The sequence below is a fragment of the Sphaerodactylus townsendi genome, linkage group LG05 (genome assembly GCF_021028975.2).
Source record: "Sphaerodactylus townsendi isolate TG3544 linkage group LG05, MPM_Stown_v2.3, whole genome shotgun sequence".
NCBI classification, from domain to species: Eukaryota; Metazoa; Chordata; class Lepidosauria; order Squamata; family Sphaerodactylidae; genus Sphaerodactylus; species Sphaerodactylus townsendi.
The window spans coordinates 24,745,814-24,768,818 of record NC_059429.1 but is presented as its reverse complement, the minus strand read 5'-3'; the positions used below and the strand labels follow the sequence as shown (position 1 = coordinate 24,768,818).

At 44.2% G+C, this 23,005-nt stretch overlaps 1 protein-coding gene across 3 annotated transcripts in view; it reads right to left on the bottom strand.

Moving 5' to 3' along the window:
- The window catches only part of UAP1 (UDP-N-acetylglucosamine pyrophosphorylase 1), a 28,393-nt gene extending 5,388 nt beyond the window's left edge, over positions 1–23,005 (bottom strand). The window contains exons 1-9 of one of the 3 annotated variants that reach the window (XM_048498252.1): positions 22,904–23,005; positions 20,597–20,891; positions 15,855–16,059; positions 14,503–14,678; positions 11,164–11,336; positions 9,567–9,760; positions 4,401–4,544; positions 3,022–3,210; positions 1,929–1,976 (exon numbers count right to left, since the gene is read on the bottom strand). In XM_048498252.1, the coding sequence (XP_048354209.1) occupies positions 1,929–1,976; positions 3,022–3,210; positions 4,401–4,544; positions 9,567–9,760; positions 11,164–11,336; positions 14,503–14,678; positions 15,855–16,059; positions 20,597–20,891; positions 22,904–22,996 (1,517 nt within the window). In that variant the 5' untranslated portion in view covers positions 22,997–23,005. The remainder of the gene's footprint in view (positions 1–1,928; positions 1,977–3,021; positions 3,211–4,400; positions 4,545–9,566; positions 9,761–11,163; positions 11,337–14,502; positions 14,679–15,854; positions 16,060–20,596; positions 20,892–22,903) is intronic. The other 2 variants (XM_048498254.1, XM_048498253.1) reach the window with 2 other exon arrangements.

Below are 23,005 nucleotides of genomic sequence, written 5' to 3'. Positions count from 1 at the left end.
ATGTATTCCATGAAGTTCAACTGAATACGATGGCAGTACTGAGTTGGACTTTGGGGTATCTTTGCTGGCGCATCCCAGGCTCTTGCCTCTCACCACCGGGACTCGCCGCTGCACGCGCCTGGGCTAGCCAAGCCCGCCAGCCGTAGGGGCTCTTCCCGGTAGTCCACCACCTCCACCTCCTCACCAGCTCATCCTCCTCCTCCTCCTGCACTACCGCAGCTCGCCAGCTCCAGTGAGTGGAAGTCTCTTCCCTCCCTCTTTTGCAATCCCACCCCCTGCCTATGGACGCCTTGCCTAAAATTGGTGGGGAGCTGCGCTCCGTGCTGCTTAAAGGGTTGCTCGCCGGGAGAGGTGGGGAGAAAGCCTAACCGCTCCATTGCCCATGGCTGTTCTTATTGGAGCGTTCCGAATCTTGCTGCGCAATACCCTGGGAAATGTAGTCCCGCGCAGAAATCCATGCGGTTGCGATCTGTTCCTTCTATGCGGGCCAGTCAGGGTCATCTGGTGGGCCGGATGTGGCCCGTGGGCCATATAATGCCCAGGTCTGCCTTAGTCTGTCTGCCTTTATTCATGTCAGGAAACTGGGGGGGGGGGGTTGTCTCTCGTCTGGAAGGTTTTTTGCTTATTTTGAACTCTGCATGTATCACTTTCCTTGATTTTGAACAAGTTTGACCCTTGCACTAGTGCAGGGGTCTGCAACCTGCAGCTCTCCAGATGTTCATGGACTACAATTCCCATCAGCCCCTGCCAGCATGGCCAATGGCAGGGGCTGATGGGAATTGTAGTCCATGAACATCTGGAGAGCCGCAGGTTGCAGACCCCTGCACAAATGTACAACTCACGCAGCAGTACCACACAAAATAACACGTTTTGACTACAAATTTGCACAAGAAACCCAGTGCTGGCACTGAGCATTCATACCAGTCTTTCAACTGAGGCTGGAGGCAAAGACAGGAAGAAAATTGTTAAGAACTACTCAGGACTCTCAAATCTTCTAAAACCTCAGAAGTAAAGATCAGCAACAGGAGGGTTCTTGGCCCAAACTAGCTCCTGAAGAGCTAAAGTCTGGCCATTCCTGGTTGCACAATGACATTAATAATAATATTAATAACAACACAGCAAGAATATAACCTCCATCAGAGGGACTGACAGGCAGACCACCTACGAAGACAAAAGTCCGGTAAAACTGTAGTAATACAGGTAATTAGGTAGGATGGAGTGGATCCAATCCAGTATTTTTTTTAAGTGAGGACAGCATACATGTTAAGACATTCACAGAAACAAGAACTGAGATATACTCATCTTCACTGCACTTCTCATCTTCATAGTTTCCCCACCACCACCGAAAAATAGTTTTTCTCCCCTCTTGGGAATGTAGCTGTACCCTTCCAATGGATATCTTGCTCACAGTGAATACTGAATCAGAGTGTATGTGCGTGTGATGTATGTATATCTCTCTAAGATCTACCTATCCGTCTCAGATGTATCTAGTAAAAGCAACACCAAAAGCAAGCCACTGGGCCTTCAGAACTTCATAAAAGAGAAACTCGAGCTCCGTGGCCAACTACAGCACAAAGTCCAAAAGAATCCAGACCTAACAATATACTTTTCTATCTTGTTGTGCAGCTCCTAGAAGTTCTGAGTTAAGCCCTGCAGAGAGTCAGATTTCCCCAGAGGAATGTGGTCAAGCTACACTCTCATCTCAAACCGCAGGCAGCGGTAGCTACAGGATACTTAGCTCAGACACACACCAGGTTACAGTTCAGGGACAGATACCAAAAGAACCATCTACCACGGCCACAAAACGACCGTCCTCTGCAAAACCAAGCTCAGCGTTAAGACTCGGCATGCTGCAGGAAGGTGTTAGTCAGATCACAAGCACAGCCCCATTACCATGCATCCCCCGACAGTCCAGAGGGTATATTTACTTGTGATTGACATCAGCTTGGATCACATCTGACCTTCCATTTGTGCAGCTGTCACATGGGAAGAAAAAGGATTAATGGAGTTAGAGGAGACGTCAATTTAACCAGCACACTTCCCCCACCAAAAGCTCAAGATGGGGTTTGAGAACAAGATCAATCAAACACAGAGAAGCTGAAAAGTGCTGTTGGTTGAACCAGCTGTGTTTCACCTCCAGACTTCACTTGTAAAATAGACAACCTTCTACACAACACACACACAGAGAGAAGTTTGTCTGCCTTTGCGTTCAATTCCACCACCGACAGATTGTCAACTTTTCCAAAAAAACATGCTTAGCTATGATACCCCATCTCAGACTATTCTTTGTTCATGTGGATGCAGTTTTGCCTATGCAGATTTCCCCAGCCCCCAAACAATCAAGGCTAACCCCCACCCTTGGTTAAACTATTCCCATGACCAAATATTTTGGATCACTTAAAGTAAGCACAGACAGGTGAAAGCTGACTGACAGGTATCTTTTCCAGCATCTGCTACTTGAGGCTACTTACGTTTAGATATCGTGACAAGTGGGAACTGGACTTTAGCTGGGCACGAACACAGCTTATTGGTGTTCTAATGCATGCCCCTCACTCTTCTGCTCTGTGCAGAGAGCTTGTCACCAGAGTTTTTGGTTTGATCAAGATCCAGTTCGCCACAGCAGCCAAATGCAGGCGCTATGACGAAACAGCATCGACAAGTCATGCAAGGTTTAAAACCTTGGTTTCATCACAGTTTTGATCCCCGGTTCTACTTGGAGCAAACATAAGCCTGGAGCACGCTATGCTTGAGAATTCCATCGTGTGAAACACAGATGAAGAGGGATTGCACCCCACCTTCCTGGTCTATTCAAAGTCAATATTGTCTTCTCTCCAGGGGCCTCAGGTAGCGGTCTTTCAGATCCACCTGTTACCTGAGCCATTTAAGCAGAAATGCCAGGATCTACACCTGGAGCGTTCTGCATACAAAGGAAGTGCTCTATGCCTAAGCCATATTCTCTCCCCATTTTCAGATTACGAAGAATTAGAGGCAGGAGAAGGAAGAAGGCCAAGAACATCTTACCAGGGAATGGCAGGGAGGCGGGTTCCATTTTCATCCACAAAGTGGCCACCAGCATTGAGGACCCAGCGATGATGCAGCGACATCAGAGCATGGCGTGCAGTGGTGGGGTTGTCCTTGCCATTTTGGCTGTCTGCGTTCTTCAATGGGGAGAACTCGTCTTCTCGCAGCACCTCATACACCACAAACTTCCTGAACGGGACAGAAAGCAGAAGAAGGTCTGGCATGTGCCGACTTACAGCTGGGCATCAGTTATAAGGTTAAATGCCACACGGAGGGACAAGGACTCAGACAAGGAAAGAAAATGCCAGCAATGAAAATCCCACCTAACATCCTTGGATTTTGGTCTTCAGACAGAGGCTGCAAACTTCCCCTCCCTGCAGTCACAGTCCATAAATGGGGCAACATTATGAGGGCAGAAACAGTCCAGTCCCTTGGGCAGATTTCCAAGGTAACATAACTTGCTCCCACTGCCAACTCCCATGACAGTCTCGTGATAATTCAATGAATGATCCTTGTAAATCACATGCATGTCAAACAAGTCCCACCAATGTCTCTTTGCCAGCTGAATGAGATCTGGGCTGAGCTTCTGTCCCTCCTCCATTGCAGCTATTTGGCTTATGCCTCTGGTCCCTAGCTCCTAGCCCACAGGTCACTGTTTCAATTAGCTGAGCCAGCCAATCAGGACTAGCCTGGGATGTGATCATTGCACCGTTTGGGTTTTTTCCTCTTAAATTGTATTTTGTAAGCTGCTCTAGATCTCTGCTTGAGAGAAGTGAGGAGTAAAAAAAATGCTTTAAGCATATAAATACCTCCATTGTCAGACTTGTGCAAAATGCTTCTTTCTGATCTGAGTAGTAAGATCTTCTTGCCCCGCTCCTCACCATCTGTGCCTGAAGTTTCCAGGCAGCTGAGTTTCCCAGCCTGCCTCAAAACCAGCCCACTCCACCACCCCATAAAGCTATCAGCATTCCTTTTACATTCTGCAGCTTTAAGGGTTAAAACACAGCTTTAGGGAAAGCTGAAAAATCACGCACCAAAGTTTATTTGTTTATTATACTGACGTATTTCTCCATTCCATTTTTATTCCCAATGGGGACATGAAGCAGGTGGCAACAAGCAATCTCCCCTGCACCATTTTATTCTTACAACAAGGATCCTATGAGTTAGGTCAGGCTGAGAGAGAACATGGATCAAGATTACCCAGCAAGCTTTCACAGCAGAGCAGAGATTCAAAACAAGGCCAGCCAGATTGTAATCTAGCACATTGACTACTAGACCAGACTGGTGGAATGATGCAAAATGCAAATGGCAATGCACCAGGTATAATATCCTTGACCACAAACAGAAAAGCAAGCAGCGGGAAGGGGCGGAAAACCTACTTGGCAAACTGGAAGATGTCAAATACAAACTTCTCCATCTTAATCCCATTTGGTTTGTCTGGATTCAAAGGCTTCCCCGTGGCCTCATCCATGTATGGGATTTTCTTTTGGGCGACATGGTGTTGCAACTGCGGTTCATAAATGCTGGAACAATAAGCGAAGGAAAAAATCTGACTCAAATATGCTTAAAGTGGACAGATTAGCTGTTTAGGAATCTAACACGAATATCTGAGCAAATAGCCTGCTTAAAATATCATGGGTAATTTACACAACTCTGCAGGTTCTGTTCAAAGCATGGTTTGACCAGCAATTGGATCACACATGGAGGGCTGGGACTATCAACAGTCAAATTCAATTTCCACACACCACACACCAGATACAGGGGGCAAGCAACACAGAAAGGAAACTCTCTTTGTATAATGTTTGCAAATCATCTGGCTAGCTGAATAAACGGAATACTGGACTAGGCAGTTCTTTGATAGCCAAGGAAAACTTATCAGGGAAGGTGAACAAATATATAAAACTCGGGACATTTTGAAAAGTTCTATATTTAAGGATGCCTGAGTAGGAAGGCCCAAAGTAGGTAAAACATAGAGAGCTTAGATTAAAACACCCCTCATTTCAGTCTCCACTTGTACCACACAATGAGAATTATTTTTGGAAACTCTTCGCAAATCATATGAAGGCAGAAAACCCTGGGATGAATGTTTACATGTAGATTTAACTGTTCTGGCTGCTGCTAAACCATCTCAAGCCAGGCATTTAAGAGAGTAGTGGTGGGACCAGCACTCAAAAACCAATTTAAAAGATCACATGTCATCTTAAAAATCTGGACTTCTTCTGAAAAACATTTACCACATAAACTTAGGGACAGTGCAAAAGGGGAATTAGACAGTACTTGGGTTACTTGGGTTCCACTCAAGGCCTTTCTGAATACTGAGGAAATGTTTTGTTTCCATCTTAACCACTATCAAAGCCTGCCAGTCCAAAAATGGTTCATGTAATTCTAGGGTATCATAACTTTCCCCAGGCACCTTGCCTGATAAAAGAGAAAAGTCAAGACTCGTCTTTATTTCATGTGTACTGAGTAGGAGACCATGGGTGTAAATTTGTATGTTATTGCTTCTCTTCTTCCACTTGGTAACAGTTGGCCAGAAGTAATGAAGACTTCCTGAAGCATAACCCTTCATAAACTAGAGCCAAAGCAGTTAGGTTCATAAAGTGCAATCCCCAAACAGCAGACACACCTACTGAGAACAATGATTTCCATACATAGCAAAATAAACTACAACCTATCAAGCTCAAGTTATAGCATTCTTTCTTACGTCTGCTGCAACTGATTAACATTTTTTTTTCAAAACTTTAAACAACTGGTTAACATGTTGTCCTTCTGGGAGAACAAATTTGTTGTCTGACCGGAAAGACTACTGAGCATCAGAAGTCCGCTCACAGGGCTTACTGATGTCCAGTCCACATTCATTTCATCTTTTAATCTTCAAATGAAGCCAGGGGACCATAAGGAGCATTTTAGAAATGCAGCACAATCAAGAGGTAACACTTTCCCTGGACTGTACTAACTCCAGCTGCAAGGGAGAATCCTGTACACTTCAAAACTCTCTAATCTGTGCAGAGGGAAAAAGAGAAGGATAGAGAGGACTACCTGGTAAGGAGGGAAAATACAGCATGTTCTGGGGAATAAAAATGTGAAGCTTCATCAAACAGAAGAAGAAGACAACAAACACCCTGTGAGGTGGGTGGGACTGAGAGAACTCTAAAGAACTGTGACTAGCCCAAGGTCACCCAGCTGGCGTGTGTTGGGGTGCACAATCAGATAAGCCTCCACAGCTTAAGTGGCAGAGCGGGGAATCCCCAGATTAGAGTGCACCTGCTCTTAACCCTACACCAGTGGTGGCGAACCTATGGCACAGGTGCCAGAGGTGGCACTCAGAGCCCTCTCTGTGGGCACACGCAAACAGAGCCCCCCCCCCCCCCCGACATCTAGGCTGGCCTGGGCCGCTGGGCTCAATTATTAGCATTAAACCTCAGACCTAGTTTTGAGGAAGCAGTGTAGGTAACCCTGTGAAGTGTTGTTAAACCCCACTGATTTTCATGTGAAGAACTAAAGTGTGATCCTTTACCTGGGAGGAAGCTCGGTTGCTGGCAATGGGGTTTGCTTCTGAGTAAACCCTCCTAGGGTCGTGATTCACCCATTGGAAGAGTTGCACGGTTGCTTCAAACAAAGCCATCGACTACCACCAAGCTTACTCCTGAGTAACGCACACCTTGGAGCCAACCGCTTTCTCTAAACTAAAACCTCAGCATTCAGGTTAAATTGCTGTGTTGGCACTTTGCGATAAATAAGTGGGTTTTGGGTTGCAGTTTGGGCACTCCGTCTCGAAAAGGTTTGCCATCACTGCCCTACACCACGCTGGTTAACTTAAACATGCAACCCCACTCTGCCATTTAGAAGTGGTACAGTTCAGGTAAAAATTATGCCACTTGACTCTGTAGCTTGTACAAAGTGACTGTGCGTCCTCCACAATGAGTGGAGAGACAGCAGCAGCAGAAGACCCAGGATGGGGGGAAAGGTATAAATGAGAAAAAGAGGTAGCACCCTGTGATGGAATAGTACTGTAAAACTAGCAAAATCACACATGACTGTGAAAAGCATCTTTGCCTTTTGATCTCCTGGAGCGAGGGCAGGAAACTATGCAGAGGTGCTAGGATGAAACTTCAAAGGCCTAAGTTACCTCGTGGCCTGAACAGAGTTTTCCTGGGAAGGGAAAAACAAAGGTTTTAGAATTCCATCTTGAGACATGGTCAGAGAAGGATCTCTGGGCCATGGGTTCCCGGAATGGGGACAAAGAACCAAAAGGGATATGACCACCTAAGCAATCCCTTAACTGCATCTAAGTTTTATTTCTTTTATTTCTGTTTTTCAATAAAAATCGTTGAGACCTCAGCTGGTTGGAGTTATTGGAGAAAAGAACCCAGGTTTTAATGAAACAAGCATTGGCTCTCCCAGGCTTGCTTTCATGATATGGTGGCAGCATTTTGGGATCTCCGATACTCCAGAGTAAACACCTTCGTGGATTTGTGGCAGGCTTGCTTTCGTGATTCCAGTGTGAGCATTTTGGGAGGAGAAGGCTGCGTGCAGGTTGAGATGGTAACCAGAGAGTCTGATGCTGATGGCATGAGTGCTTTGGGAGAAGATGTGCCAGGATCCGGCAGGGAGAAGTCAAGGGGCCAGGGCTCAGGTCTTGAGCGGGGCGCCCAGAGGGCTTTCTGCGGATGGCAGGAGCTCCTAAGAAGCTTTATGCTGCATCTACAGGCTATGTGGAATCTTTGACAGCACAGCAGAGAAAACAACTTCCAAAATTCGAAGCTGGAGGGGATCAAAGTCTCAAGAGGGGGAACGAAAAGCCTCCAGGTGGGAGACTGTTCCATTCAGATGCAAGCGGAGAGAAGCCTGGAATGAAATCCTCTTCGGAAGCTACCAGCATCCTTTCAGAAAGGGGGGAGAGAGCAAATTGCCAGAGGGAACAGAAGACGTCTTTGGAACCGGCTTGGAAGTCACCCGGAATGAGCTCCATAGCGGTCATCCAGCACCAGAAGATTGGTGGGAAGGAGATCGTACCCCAGGAACAGGAACTTTCAGATGACAGCATGAGAAGTGGACAGATGAACATTTCATCTTTTGAAACTGGTGTAAGATTAATTGATGTTGTTGAATTACATGTAAGTTTTAATCAGTTTAATGGGAAAATTTGTGTTTTGACCCATGAGAAAGGTAGAAATGCACAAATGAGTGTTTCCACTAGGCCCCAAGAAAATGTTGATTTGGAAGGGGGGGTGGAGTATGAAAAGTTGTGTGAGAAGGTGGATTTTCCACAAGGTGATACAACTGTAATTACACAATCAGTCAAAGCAGTCTATATTGATGTGGCAGATCCTATAACTGCCAAGAGCAGCAGCATTCCTCTTCAAGTTAAGGGGGATGGAGAGGAAGTCCTTTTGAATGCAGACTTTGAGGATGAAATTGTTTGGTTTGATATGCAAAGTGCTAAAGGTATCACACCAGAGCAGCAGGCTCAAGTGGCAGAAATACTGGCTGAAGGAAAAGGTATGTTCTGCAGCAAGCCAGGTTACACTGACTTGATTTCACATTACATTGATATGGGCGGGAATTTGCCTACTGCAGTAATGCCTTACACATTGAAGCAAAGTGTGGCTAGGGACATGTTACAGATGTTGCATCATGGATTAACCAGGAAGATAAATTCCAAAGGGAGAGATACTATTGTGTTTTCTCCAGAGAAGAAGGTATCAGACTATGGTTGAAAGTGAGCATGAGTCTTGTAGTTCAATGCTCAAGAGGATTGCATTGCTTATTAGTCTGTGTATTAGTCTGAAATTGTGTTTTGTGTTAACATGATTTTCTTCATTCTGTATTGTTATGCTATCATAAGGACTATGTTGTGCATGAAAGGAATTGTAGTTAGCAGATCTCTGTATTAGTTAGAGTTGACTGATGTGGAAGTAACACATGTAATCTTTTCTATATGGATAGATGAAATATGTAGCCATTAGACTACAGATTTCCTCTCCAAAAGGGGGCGTGTGATGGAATAGTACTGTAAAACTAGCAAAATCACACATGACTGTGAAAAGCATCTTTGCCTTTTGATCTCCTGGAGCGAGGGCAGGAAACTATGCAGAGGTGCTAGGATGAAACTTCAAAGGCCTAAGTTACCTCGTGGCCTGAACAGAGTTTTCCTGAGAAGGGGGAAACAAAGGTTTTAGAATTCCATCTTGAGACATGGTCAGAGAAGGATCTCTGGGCCATGGGTTCCCGGAATGGGGACAAAGAACCAAAAGGGATATGACCACCTAAGCAATCCCTTAACTGCATCTAAGTTTTATTTCTTTTATTTCTGTTTTTCAATAAAAATCGTTGAGACCTCAGCTGGTTGGAGTTATTGGAGAAAAGAACCCAGGTTTTAATGAAACAAGCATTGGCTCTCCCAGGCTTGCTTTCATGATACACCCCAAAAGTTTGAAGGCAGAGAGCGTTGACCAAAGAGATTTTGACTTGTAACGGAAGGTTTTAAAATATCATTCAGAATTAACTTATGTAAACAGTCCATAACCAATGAATAGCCATACTTGACAACATCTTTCAGGAACTCCATCGTGAAGAAGTGGTTGGCAATGTTTCCAGCATTAAATAGAAGCCGGCCATCATGACTCCTCTTCTGTGCTGTGGCCAAAGAGATCTCGCTGTACTCCACCACTTGGTACACACCGCCCACTCGGCACACCACGCCGACTGGCTCGGTGGGGTTGGTTTTCTCTACTACCTAGGAAGAAAGGCACAGCGTGCTATTGAAAGGGCAACCAGAAATGGTAAGGTATGCATAATGCAGAAAAGAAGAATTTGCAAAAGCAAAGATAGGTTTGGATAAGCTTTGAAGGCTTTTTATGGGGTCCCTCCCCCAGGAAGGTATCACACCAAAACAAAGGACATCTAATTCTGTGCCTGGGGGAAGCTGGCAATTTCATAACATTACTGTAAAAAACAGATACAAACTCAACAAAAGGAAAACAAAACAGGCCGATGCAAGTTGCACCATGGAAGGTCTGTAGGTATTGATAAAAAAGATAGGAAAGTAACCAAATCCCATAGCTGGGATCCTCGCCTAATGCCTATCATCTGTTTGTGGTGGCAGCCAACTACTGTGTTTCCCCGAATATAAGACAGTGTCTTATATTAATTTTTGCTCCCAAAGATGTGCTATGTCTTATTTTCAGGGGATGTCTTATTTTTCTGTGTTCTGTTCGTCGGGCATGCTTCCAAACAAAAACTTTGCTACGTCTTACTTTCGGGGGATGCCTTATATTTTGCACTTCAGCAAAACCTCTACTACGTCTTATTTTCAGGGGATGTCTTATATTCGGGGAAACAGGGTACATTGCCAACTCTGCATCCCTCTCCTTCAGCAAAAGCCACAAAAAGCTGGTGTAAGAGTGGTCAGCTTCTTCCATCAGCTAGAAGAGAGAACCATACATAACTAAGAGAGCCAATACATAACTGGGAACCCAAGGCACTAGGAGAAAAATCCCTGGAGCCTATCAGTGGCCGCTTATTCTTTTTTTAAAAAAAAAAACCACACCCACTGCACTGCAGGAAATAAATAAAACTGTGTTGCAATCCTTCTAGTGGCAATAACTGGTTCTGTTCCATTACACGTGGCAAGTCTTGAAGAACAGGGGAACGTGGAAGAATGACAAAGAACTCACGCTGCAATAAACGTTTCCTACAGATTCCTTGTTGCGATTTCATTGGCACTTTAGTGTGTGCCACAGAGCTACAACCAACACGAAAGGCCGCATACTCCCAAATTAACACACCAGCTGTTTTGACAGCCATGTGATAATGCTCGCCATTTACACTGTGTACATTAAGCACTTAGATGACATCAAAAGTACTATATCAGAAATTCTGACATCATCATCATCCTGGAGGGCAGGTTGAAGTCAAAAGAATGCTGGCTTGCCTGGGGACAACTAATGAAGTTATGGTTGAAACTAGAGCAACTCTTGTTTTTTTGTCTGTTTTCTGGAACCAACTGAACAGCAGCTATCTGCACCTGATCCCCAAGACTGCATATAGCTACTGTACCAAACAGACTGAAAAGGAGGGCTGGGCTGGGGGTGTGGGTGGGCAACTCATTCCGGGCAGCCCTCTGCAAATACCGTGTACCTTTGCTCCACAATCAGCTCCCTTCTGTACGCAGAACCCAATGAACCGGGGGTCGGCCACTTTCACCAAAATGTTGTCGACACAGTAGACGTGGATGCAGCCAATGCCCCGCCGCTCCATGTCCTCCATGATACGCTGGGTGCCTAAAGCTCGGTACAGGCCACCGTTGCCATCTTAAAAAGGGTGTTGGAAAAGAGAACACTGCAGTATGCCCAACAACTGCCAATCAAAATTGCTTTCTATCCCACCGTTCTCAAACTGTGCCAAACCCCCAAGGCAGCTGCAGGCAGTTTATACATCTGAAACACCAGCAGCGGTTTATATATCACATTTCCCCCCCAAAATAATGGAAACATCAGCAGCACCACCACATTAATTTGGTTTGCCATGAATGGTCTTTACACAAAAACAAAGTTTTCAATGTGCTGTTCAAAGCTTTCACGGCTGGATTCTACTGGTAGGTTCCCCCTACCTAACATTTCACCTGCATCTGTGGCTGGCATCTTTAGAGGTGTATCACAAAGGGAAGTCTGTTACACACTGTGTCCAATGTGTAACAGACTTCCCGCTGTGATACACTGCTGGAGATGCCAGCCACAGATGCAGGAGAAACGTTAGGAACAAGATCCACCAGACCACGGCCACATAGCCCGGAAAACCCACCACAACCAACCATGTTTTCAGTTCCTCAAAGGAGAGAGCCCACCAGGGCTCTCAAGAAGCTCTTTCACAGGGGATTCTGTATCTATGGCGGCCCTTCTCCTATCCTCAGTATTACCTCAACAAGTGGCACCTGGAATAAAGTCTCCTCCAAAAGTCTACGGGATCAGGGAAGTTCATATGGAAGAATACATTTGTGCTTGAAAGGCAAGAACCCACACTCAACTGGAAGCCATATAAGACAAGTACTTGAGCTGGAAGTGATGAAGAAAGTGCATAGCCATGCTGGCTGGCAGCTACAGTCTGTCTGGGTCCTATTTATGTTTTGTGTTCCGCTCCTCCTAACCCTATAAGGAGAACAAGAGCATGGCAATTCTTAAATTTGAATTTATACCTCCCTTTCTCTCTTGTAAGGAGACTCAAAAGGGGTTTACAAACTCCTTTCTCTTCCTCTCCCCACAACAGACACCTTATTAGGGAGGTGGCACTGAGAGAGTTCTGAGAAAACTGTGGCTAGCCCGAGGTCACCCAGTAGGCTTCATGTGGAAGAGTAGGAGAACAAATTGAAAGCATCCGATAAGAGTCTGCCGCTCATGTAGATGAGTGGAGAAGCAAACTCCATTCTCCAGATTAGAGTCCACAGCTATTAACCACTATACCACACTGGCTCTCAATTAGGGTCATACCACAGAGATCAAGGCAACAGGCTTGCATATACTGCAGAGACGCCAAGCACAGTGGGAGCAGGAAAGGGATCCTGGCTCAGGCGACCAACCAACAGGTTCACTGCCCTCCTTTCCTTTGCTCAGGAAGCATCCTATTTCACTTTGTTATTTGAGAGAACTCTGCCACTCCAAAGAAAGCAAGAAAGCAACATACCTTCTCCCAACCCTGGAGCAAGAGAGGCTACAGACCACAGCAAGGGCGCTAAAATCTGGCCTCCCCCTTTCCCCAAATCACAGAAGTGTTCCCAGCAAGGAACCAAGGGTCACAAAAAGGCTACATTCCAAAAGCCCTGTTTCATAGCTTCTGGCAAGATACACTCCCTTACTGTGCCTCTCCTGATTAATGTGGAGATTTATGGGTAAGATCTGGGAAGACCTGCACTCAAAATAAACAGTTCTTGGTAAGTTTCCTTTCATCTTCCAAAGAAAAACAATAAGCCAGAGTTCTGCAGTTATGGGATACTTAAGGGCACAATGAGGCAGAGTACACTTTACTATACTGTAAGGTGTTTAAACATGAGCAATCAGAACCACCAAGTTCTTACTGAGGTGGTAAAATCTGCATCCACTATATATCGTTTCAGACTGTACATGAGGGACTGAGTATTCCTCCACAGGAAAAGGGTCCAGTATATAAAAATCTAGTGTCAGGGAAACGGCTAAATTGGATCCCCCATCATGCTAGCTTTTCCTGGGCAAGGTTTTTGTTTATATATGGAAGAATAATCAAATCCTCCATATGCACTCAGAAGAGATACAGCCTAGAATCAGGTATAGCAAGGACTTTTTTTAGCCTTTCTCAGACGAAGGATCTTAGGTGGTTGTATCTCTCTGGTGAGGCCTAACCTAGCTAAGAAAAAAGAGAGATTTGAACAGGAAGATTAGCCTACTCCATCTCCTCTCAAGAAGCCTTCTTGTTCGCAATCAAACACCTCGGCAAAAGCCACTTCATGTTAAGATAATGAAGCTGTTCCAAGGAATTATGGGACTTTTAAAGAAAGCAATGGATAAAATAGTGCTGAAGCATTCCTGGGAGTTAAAACTGATGCATTGCTCTAAGACTGTACAGCCAGTTATGCTTAATTTTTTCAAGTGTGTACACCTAATCACAGACTGAGTGCTTAACTGATATGGCAAATTGAGGGTATATATGTATATTTTTAGAAGCGGTGTTGAGAGGTACCTTGACTCCAAGACAGTACTATGTAACAGTAACAGTACTCCTTAGTAACAGGTGACCAGATTTGCTGCACGGAGGAAGGCAATGGCAAACCACCTCCACAGGTCTCTTTCCTTGAAAAACCCATGGGGTTGTCATAAGTCGGCTGTGACTTGACGGCGCCCAAAAACAATCATGATCTACAATTGTAACTAAACTTGTATGACAGATTTATTCATTTATTGGCAGATCATACACACTATATAAACCAATGCAGTCAAAGAGCATGAAACTTTGAGCCAGCAATCTAATAAGACAAGGAAGACATATCTACTGGTTTTGTAATTTTGTATAAATGACTTTAAAAAGTTGAAAAAGCTACATATACAGATTGATTGAATAAACTTGCCTATTAAGAGAGTTGGGCTAACTAAAATCTCTTCCTTCTGTTGCCAGCTGTAGTTACACGTATCTCCTTCTGCCCTTGAGATGTTTCAGCTTAGTTAGGAGGCTTGCTGCCAAGTCTATTCCAATAAAACCAGTTTTTCTCCTTGCTTACTACAGAAGCCCTTCAAAACCACATACCTGGTGTCACTTACAATTTCAGAATATTTATAACCCTAGTTTAGTATTCTTCTAATCTATTCAGCTTCCTGTGATATTTGATGCTATCTTTTCATAATTGGCATTGATTTTATGTTTTGGTAGTATCGTTAAGTATTATTTTATAGTTTTTATGTATTTTGGTCATGGGACAGGACCTTATAAATAAGTGTACTACTACTAACCACATACCTGGTGCCATAGAAACTTTCCCCTTGTCTTCCAGCAAAATTTTCCCATCAAAGTCCATTGCAGGCAGCATACCCTGCTGGAAGAAGACCACATTTTCCTTCTTCAAGCCAAAGTATTTGTGCTTTAAAAAGAATTCTTTGGTTGACTCCATGGTCCTGCCGCTTGTCATGATGTACCTGTCTCAGCACAAGAAGAGAATTCCTAGCTCATTAAGATAGCAATCCTAGGCAGATTTATTCAGAAGTAAACTCTATTTTATTCAATGGTACTTATTCCCAGGAAGGTTCCTAGGATCGCACCCTGGGACGTAAAAGCAATAATCCCCCTCTTCCCCTCCTCTGTGTGTGTGTGTGTGTGTGTGTGTCAGAGAGAGAGAGAGAGAGAGAGAGAGAGAGCAAGATAGAGAGATATCCATCCCCGCCAGAGTTTTTTGGTAGGTTTTGAAAGAGATTGCATCCAAGAGCATCAACGAGATCCCAAGTTCAATTCAGACCAGAGCTTGGGAAATCAAGGGTTCAGAGTCTTATCTCACACTTGCAGCAAAAAGGGGAATATCCTCCAGGAAACTGCTAACAATTGCAACAGAGTTGGTAAAGCATGCAAGCACCTCTAAGCAGGGATTCTCTGGGTACAGATTTGTTCTAGATTAACAGTGCAAGGGACCATGAAATTACTTTGCCTTTCACCTTCAAGGAGAAAATACTACTGAAACACGGCCACACAACCCAAAAACCCACAACTTCCTGAGTATGTGTGATTTCTATGTATTCTTTATCTTTTACTCTCTCTGCCCAATTGATTTTGGTTACTGTGAGAAATGTGAGGGGCAGAAAATTAAACAGAACAGAAGCAAATCTTATTTAGCCATCTCTCCAGTTACAAGAATTTTCAGGAAACACTGCCCGCACATTCTCAAGCATATATTTACAGCAAACACAGTAAAGTAGTTACAGTGTCGGATTAGGATCTGGAAGACCCCGGTTCAGATCCCTACTCCACTACGAGAGCTGATCGAGTGAGCCAAACCTACCTCACAAAGTTGTCAGTATAAAAAAGAGAGGAGAATAACATACAATGCTCTGAGCTCCTTGGGGAAGCGTAGGACAAAGAGTTATAAATGTGATGTAAAAAGCAACAGCAAAATGCAAGACAAAGGTATTTATTGTGCCCTTTTTCAGGATTCCAGCAGAAACCGGACAAACCTCGCCCCTAATTATAAGACTAGCAAGCAAAACTTACTCTGAAAGAGCAACAAAGCCAGGAATACTACCTAGTATTTCAGATCACTACCTACAATCCCCTCCTAAATAAGTCCAAAAGAACGAAAGAAATATCCAAGAGGCATGCTTTACCAGGGAATAATGCATTTCAGGCCATGTCGTTCTTCGGCCAGCCACTGCAGCTTCAGGATACGTTCCGCTTGGATCTGGAAGAGGGTTTTGTGGGATGGCAAACCCACATCGTACATTCCCTTGGGGTAGGAGACACCCAATCTCGTCCCCTGCCCACCAGCTAGGAGGAGAACGGCTACCTTGCTCTGAGATATCTGGCAGAGGCCTAAACCAAGGAAAAAGGGGAAGGGGGGAAATTGTGGGTTCGTTAGCCAAGAATTCCAGATGGGTAGGCAAGTCAATCTGTAAAAGCAAAATGAAAACAAGGAGTGCCGTGGCAAATTGGAGACTAACAGAATCTATTCCAACACAAACGAAACAAACTGATTACTCTCTTCATTAGATTTTGTTTTAAACCAGCCTCTCTTCATAACATCGCACTCCAACACCTTTCTGTCATTAACAAACGTGTCAGCCAAATGGCTGGGTAGTTCATGCAACTCATGAAGTGAGTTCAGGCTCACACAACCTAATGCTGGAATACATTCTGGCAGTTTCTACAGTGCCACCGGGACCCCATCTTATTTAGCTCAGAAAATGCGAATACACTTATATGCATCTGATTGGCCCCTCTCTACTGGTATCTAGACAACATTTTCAGTTCAAAAACCTAAGCTTATTTAAAAAGGGAAACATCTGTCCCTTCTTCATTACAGTTGTAGTTTTGCATATAGTACTTTACGGATGATACTGTTAATTTCTCTTAATGTTTCCATTTACTGAAAGCCACTCAGCCTTTTTGTGTGACAGTAAAAAAGAGAGAATTTATCTGATGTTGCCTCTGAAAGCTCCATACAAAACCTGGCCCTGTGCAATACACTGAACACAGCTGTTCAACTTTCAAACAGGCAATGAACCTGCCACTTTCTAAACTGCTCCCCAAGTAGTTTTCAGAGGCTGCATTTATTTTAGAAACAAAGAGACTTTTTGGCAGCCTACACTGATCTCAGATATCCCGGCCTAAGGAAATACACTCTTGATTCCTCCAGACTGACCCCGTCACTTGCCTCCAGATTCAGTTTTGAAAAAGGATGAAGAAACCCTACACAAAATGTGGCAGAGGATCCAAATCCCACAAGCAAACAAGCCCACAGCTTTCTTACAGGAGCTCCAGCACAGGCATTTAACCAGATAACGTTTACATAGCACATAAATGAAGCACTGGCCCTTCCAGGGTCAAATGTTTCCTGGATTACTTCCTGCTTGGAAACCAGCCTGAATTTATTTAAAGCATTTGGTAAACTGATCTTCAGGTGGATGAGGAACTAAAAGAAAAATAAAATCACCAGGTAGGGTGAGAAAATTAACCCCTGAGAATTTTTGAGTAGCATCTTACAACACATTGAATTTTCTCAGCCTGAAGAATGCTGTACAACTCAAAGCCTTTTGTCACCTTACTTGCTGAGTTCTTTTATCACAACCAACATAGCTAGTGGGCACACTTATGTTTTATTGCTTTTGCTTGTCCAGACAATATAGGTTGCATTCAGTCAACATTTCCACAGATGCGAGGACTTCTGTCCATAGACTGCCACTTTTTCAGCTCCTTCAGCTGCCCCACATGCTCCCAAATTCATATTTATGGGAGAGCAGAAACACCCTCAGGAAAAAGATTAGGGGGCATTTCAGGCTGGTGGGGAAAGTGGGGGTCATGAAAAACTTGGTCGGTGGGCATAAGTCCATGCACTCTGAAACACTGTACTGCAGGGGTGTCAAACTCACGGCCCTCCAGATGTTCATGAACTACAATTCCCATCAGTCCCTTCCAACATGAGTATTGGCTATAGTGATAAGGGATTATGGGAATTGTAGTTCATGAACAACTGGAGGGCCGTGAGTTTGACACCTGTGCTATACTGGAACCAACCCCCATGTTATTTCTACTTTGTCCATACAAAGTAGGTTTAATCTCTTTAGGTTTAATCTCTAGTGTAACCTTGTTTTGCTCCAAAGGCACTAAGCATGTGATAAACTGGCATCTTAAGTCTACATACAGTGTTGCAGAATTCATCCTTCATCCTGATACAACAGTCTGACAGGATTTCAAAGGCATTGCTTGAACACAAGGAATTGCTTGAACTGAGAAAACCTATCCGGTAAAAAGAGGCACCAAAAAGATTATGTGGAATAAAGCTACACTTCCAGAGATTTTATATAAGGCTGTGACACAAGTACGGCATGTACGAGGTTCAAAGGAAAAACCCCATCAACTGCACACAAGGAATTGCAGAGTGTCAACATGGTGAAGTGGTTAAGAGGGCTGGACTAGCAACTGAGTGATCCAAGGTCAGATCCCCACTGGTACCATGGAATCTGACTGGGTGACCTTGGGCCAGTCATACTCTCAGCCTAACGTACCTCACAGGGTTGATGTGAGGATAAAACGGAGTACTGGAAAAGGAGGAAGTCGCTTTGGGTCTGCACTGGGGAGAAAGACTGCATATAAACGAGGTAAATAAAAATAAATAAATAAGAGCAGCATTAGAAAAGATCTTTGCTTATGACCCCAGATGCGAAGTTCTGTTGAACCACACAAGACTAGAAGGGCCGCGGGAACGATTCACACAACTAAAGGTGATTCTAAAAACCTTGCTCCACCTATATGCATACTGTGCAGTATCTGAAAGAGCTGCCACGTTATAGATCAACACAGTCAAGTTCCTGTTTTCTTTTGTGTACACAATGGGCAGGGCAGACTAACATGTAGGGCACCACACTTTTTTACTTAACAAGCTCCTCTAAAAATCAAGACAAGAAAAATCAAGACAAAATCAAGCACAGGTAACCTCCACCACCCAGATGGCTGCTTCCGAGGATAGGTGCATTAGTTCGCAGTACAACAACTAGAATCCTGTAGCACTTCAGGGAACAAATTTTACTCATGTTTTAAGAACTGTGCCTTCAGTAATACTTTCAAAAAAGCTAGACCTGCCTTTCTGATATTAAGAAAATTCATTAACCTGTTTACAGCCCGATTCAAAGTGCTGGTTTTAACCTTTAAAGTGTGATGTAGTGGTCAAGGGCCTAGGACAATTGGCCATACTGGCAGGGGCTGATGGGAATTGTAGTCCATAACATCTGGAGTGCCAAAGGTTCGCCACCACGGGCCTAGGATCTGATACACTCAAGCTCAGACCTGACTCTGCCATGGAAACTTGGAGAGTCACTTTAGGCCTGTCACTCTCTCTCAGCCGTACTTACCTCATAGTTATTGTGAGAATAAAACTAAAGAGAAAAGAATATATCACTTTAGATCCCCATTAGAGAGAATTGTAGGGCATAAGTGACGCAAATATGGGGCCAGGGAACCCAATGGAGTGTTTGCTCCAATTTACACTTTCTCACTTCTTGCCAGTAAGGTTCAGCTCACTTCTTGCCAGTAAGGTTGCGCAAGGTTTCCTTAGTAACTGCTCCAACACTGGGGAACTTGCTCCTTTAGAAAGGTCCACAAAATTATATAATTTCTGCTTTACAGGAAATGGTTAAAGATGTGGTCCTGCAGCCAGACTTTCAAGGACATCTTTTTTTCTGATGGCTTTGAGGCAATAGGATGCTGTGATTGGTTTATTGGGACGTTGAACACATGAAGCTGCTTTGTACTGAGTGAAACCCTTGATATGTCAAGGACAGTCTTATCTGCTCTGACTGGCAGGGGGCTCTCTCCAGGGTCTCAGCAGAGCTTTCACATCACCTACTATCCTATGCTTTCAACTGAAGATACCAGAGACTGAATGTGGGATCATCTGCATATAAAGCATTTGTGTGACTTCTGTGCCACAGCCTCTTATTTTCCATTGAATATTTTTTTTAAAAAAGTCTAGATTTCTAAACCATTTTTTACAAGAGCAGCATCCAATAAGTTAATTCCACAAGTATCTGAAGGAATTTTGAGACCCTGCTTTCCAAAACTTACCTTTGCCTCTTACTCAAGAACGCATTTCCAGACTGAAAGGTTAGAAATCCTAGCCATCACACTTGCAAAATAGTAATCATGTCTGTTTTTGAATGCCAGCAAAGTCATGAGATTCAGTTTCTACCTCAAACACTTTATGCCAGTGGTGGCCAACCTATGGCGCTCCAGATGTTCATGGACTGCCATTCCCATCAGCCCCTGCCAGCATGGCCAATTGTGAGAATAATTGGCCATGCTGGCAGGAGCTGATGGGAATTGTGGTCCATGAACATCTGGAGCACCATAGGTTGGCCATCCCTGCCCTATGCTATGCCAGGACAGCATCAATTGGTAAGCAAAACATTAGGTGAGAAATCAGTATGCTTATTGGGACTGCCTGCATGCAAAGCACATGCATTCCTTTTGTGCTACAGCCCCCGCCCCCTTTTTAGTGTTTTTAATATAAAAAGTGGTTTTGAAATCTTGGTTTTTTAAAGTACAGCATCCAACAAGTACCTGAAGGCATCCCCAATCTAAGAACGTTTGCGTTGCAGATGAATACAATAAGATGCAAGTTATAAAGGTATCAGGAGTCCCTTAAGTTGCTCAAGATGAGAATGCCAGGCCTACCTATCAATTATTCTCTCCTTCAAGACACATACAATAGGGGATCTGGGAACAGAATCAATCCAGACCTCTCAAAAGAAACTACTTGATATGTTGAAGCCTACTGATCTAATATAATAAAGGAATAGGTGAGGGGAAGCCCCCTACAGCTATTTTATGCAGCAAGAGGGGTCCCTCTTGGTACCTTCTTCCTCCCAGAGCGGCAGCTGAACTCGGTCTCGGGTTGTACTCCCCAACACATCCCATGGCACAGGCTCCATCCTGGCATCAACATTCTCTTTCCCTGGTAGGTGGGCAGCGTTCCTCATGGCTCGCTGGAAGGCCTGGCCCAGCTCTTCCAAGTTCATATTCTGCAACTCAATGCATAACTCTTGCTGTTCTTCTGCATCTAGCTCCTCCCAAAAATGAAGCAGGTGACTCTGTCCGGACTCCGCTAAACGGCGTCGGAGAACACAGAGATCATTGTCCCCATCCATGACCTGAAGAAAGAAAGTAAGTTAAGAAAATTTAAGGACAATTAGAACTCACCAAAGAGAGACTCAGCACCCAACTGCTTTTCTAACATTGACCCAGAAGCAATCCATGGAGCTTTTGAAAAGTATACTGGATGCCGAACTACTGCCTTTCCACCAGAAGTCCTCCGCTTGCTCCAAGCAGAACACCCTTCTCAAAGAATAAGCACCAAAGCCCTGTTTGCATACTGCATACACAGCCCACATGCGCGCAAAGACACCTCTTCATAGGAAAGCATCAATGCACATTCACTTTACAAATGAAACAGGGAACCCGTAATGGGATAAAAGTGTGGTCTAAAGCCACACATTCAGTTGCACGTGTGTTGAATAGAACATCAGAATTATTCAATGTACATACTTAAAAAAATCCAGTGTACATTGTGAATAGATTGTGTGTGCATTCATTGTAACTTGAGAACAGTGTCCAGTGGGGCCAAGATAACTAGATTCAGCAACCCTACAAATAAGTCGGATCATGTTCCCTCCCTCCCTAATATATAATCACACAACCATTTACAATGCTTAAAATATAGTGCCATTACTCTCTCCCATGCTCAAAAAGAGTAAACATAACAGCCCTGAGGCTAAGATGCTGAAGGGAGACTACAGGCTATTCATCTACAGTGAAGACTTACACCTTACTCAACTCACAGACAAGCTGACAGTGCTAATTACCTGCTGGAGAACAGAAGGGTCCTCCCCTCCCCTCCAACAGTGGACCACACTAATTTGATAAGAGTGTATGAAGGGGGGCTGAAAAAGAATATTTTTCCACTCAGAGCAGCTTTTGGGACTTAGAATTACAAGCTGAAGCAGTTTTCCTTTGTACAAACAAAGTATGTACAATACGCCTCCAACCCCGGGACTACAGCCGGTCTACTCTTGCGACATCTCATCAGGGTGAGTAAAGATACATCCAACCCGAAGTAAAGTTGGTACAACTCAAAGGCATCTTATGGCCAGCTTCCTTGGCTGTTCATGATTCACGCCTCTCCACCCCTTAATTTTCTGGATGAAATACCAATTACAGACAGCACTGGACCCATTTTAACACACATTTTAATTTTCTGAAAAGAGACAGTTTACCTAGTTTTAAAGGTCTGATTTCTCATGAAGGGTAAAAAAAGGAAAGTAGACAAAAGTTCAGACAGGTGCTTCCCAACAGACTTCAGCCAGATTCCTATCAGTTTTCTGGCATGTTTACATGGGGCGTTGTGACACTACATCAGCAAATACTGATTACAGTTATTCCTGATCACTCCAGAGATGAGTATACAGCAATGAGGCTGAGATCTTTGTAAGAGCCCCTGGGCACCAATCCAGAGAGATTTCAACATTCCTCCTTGTAAAACTTGCATGCGTACACCCAGAGACCCACTGGGACAGCCTAGCCCTACACACGATTACCTGAAGCACACTTAGGATTGCAGCCTTTAAATTTATAGACTTGCCTACTCAAGAAGCAAAACTTAACTTACCCTTAAACCTTAATGACCTAGCCACAGCCAGGGACCTCTTTCTAACAACACATGGAACTCTAACAGAGCACATGTTACAACCACACACGCGCACACAATCTACATCCTTTCGCCAACAGAACTACATAAATGGCAAACCACTTGTGAAAACCTTAAAGAGATTGCCGTGAATCAGATGTGACTTGAACGCAAGGGAAAAAATAGCCTATTTTTTTAAAATATTCAATAAATATGAGCTATCCTGTACTAAAACGAGATAGCCAAAATTTACTGAATTTTAAAGACTCTGCAAATTAAAAGTTGGGGGGGGGGGGGCTGCAGCAAACAAATATTACACGCGCTTCCACGTTCTCTCTGACAAACCTGCCGACGTTGTATTTTTTAAAAAGCCAATTAAACCTAAATTTGCTCATTTTCTTCTCCTGCTCCCTTTAGGAAGGCTGGCTTCCATCTGGGACACCCAGGCTGGCCAGAAGTAGGAGGCAAACGGCCACTCACCGCGCCTTCCCGCAGGGTCCAGCACAGGCGACGCTGCTCCCCACACCTGCAAAGTGCCTCTGTCCCTTCTGCTTCTTCCCACCCTAACCCCATCTACAACCC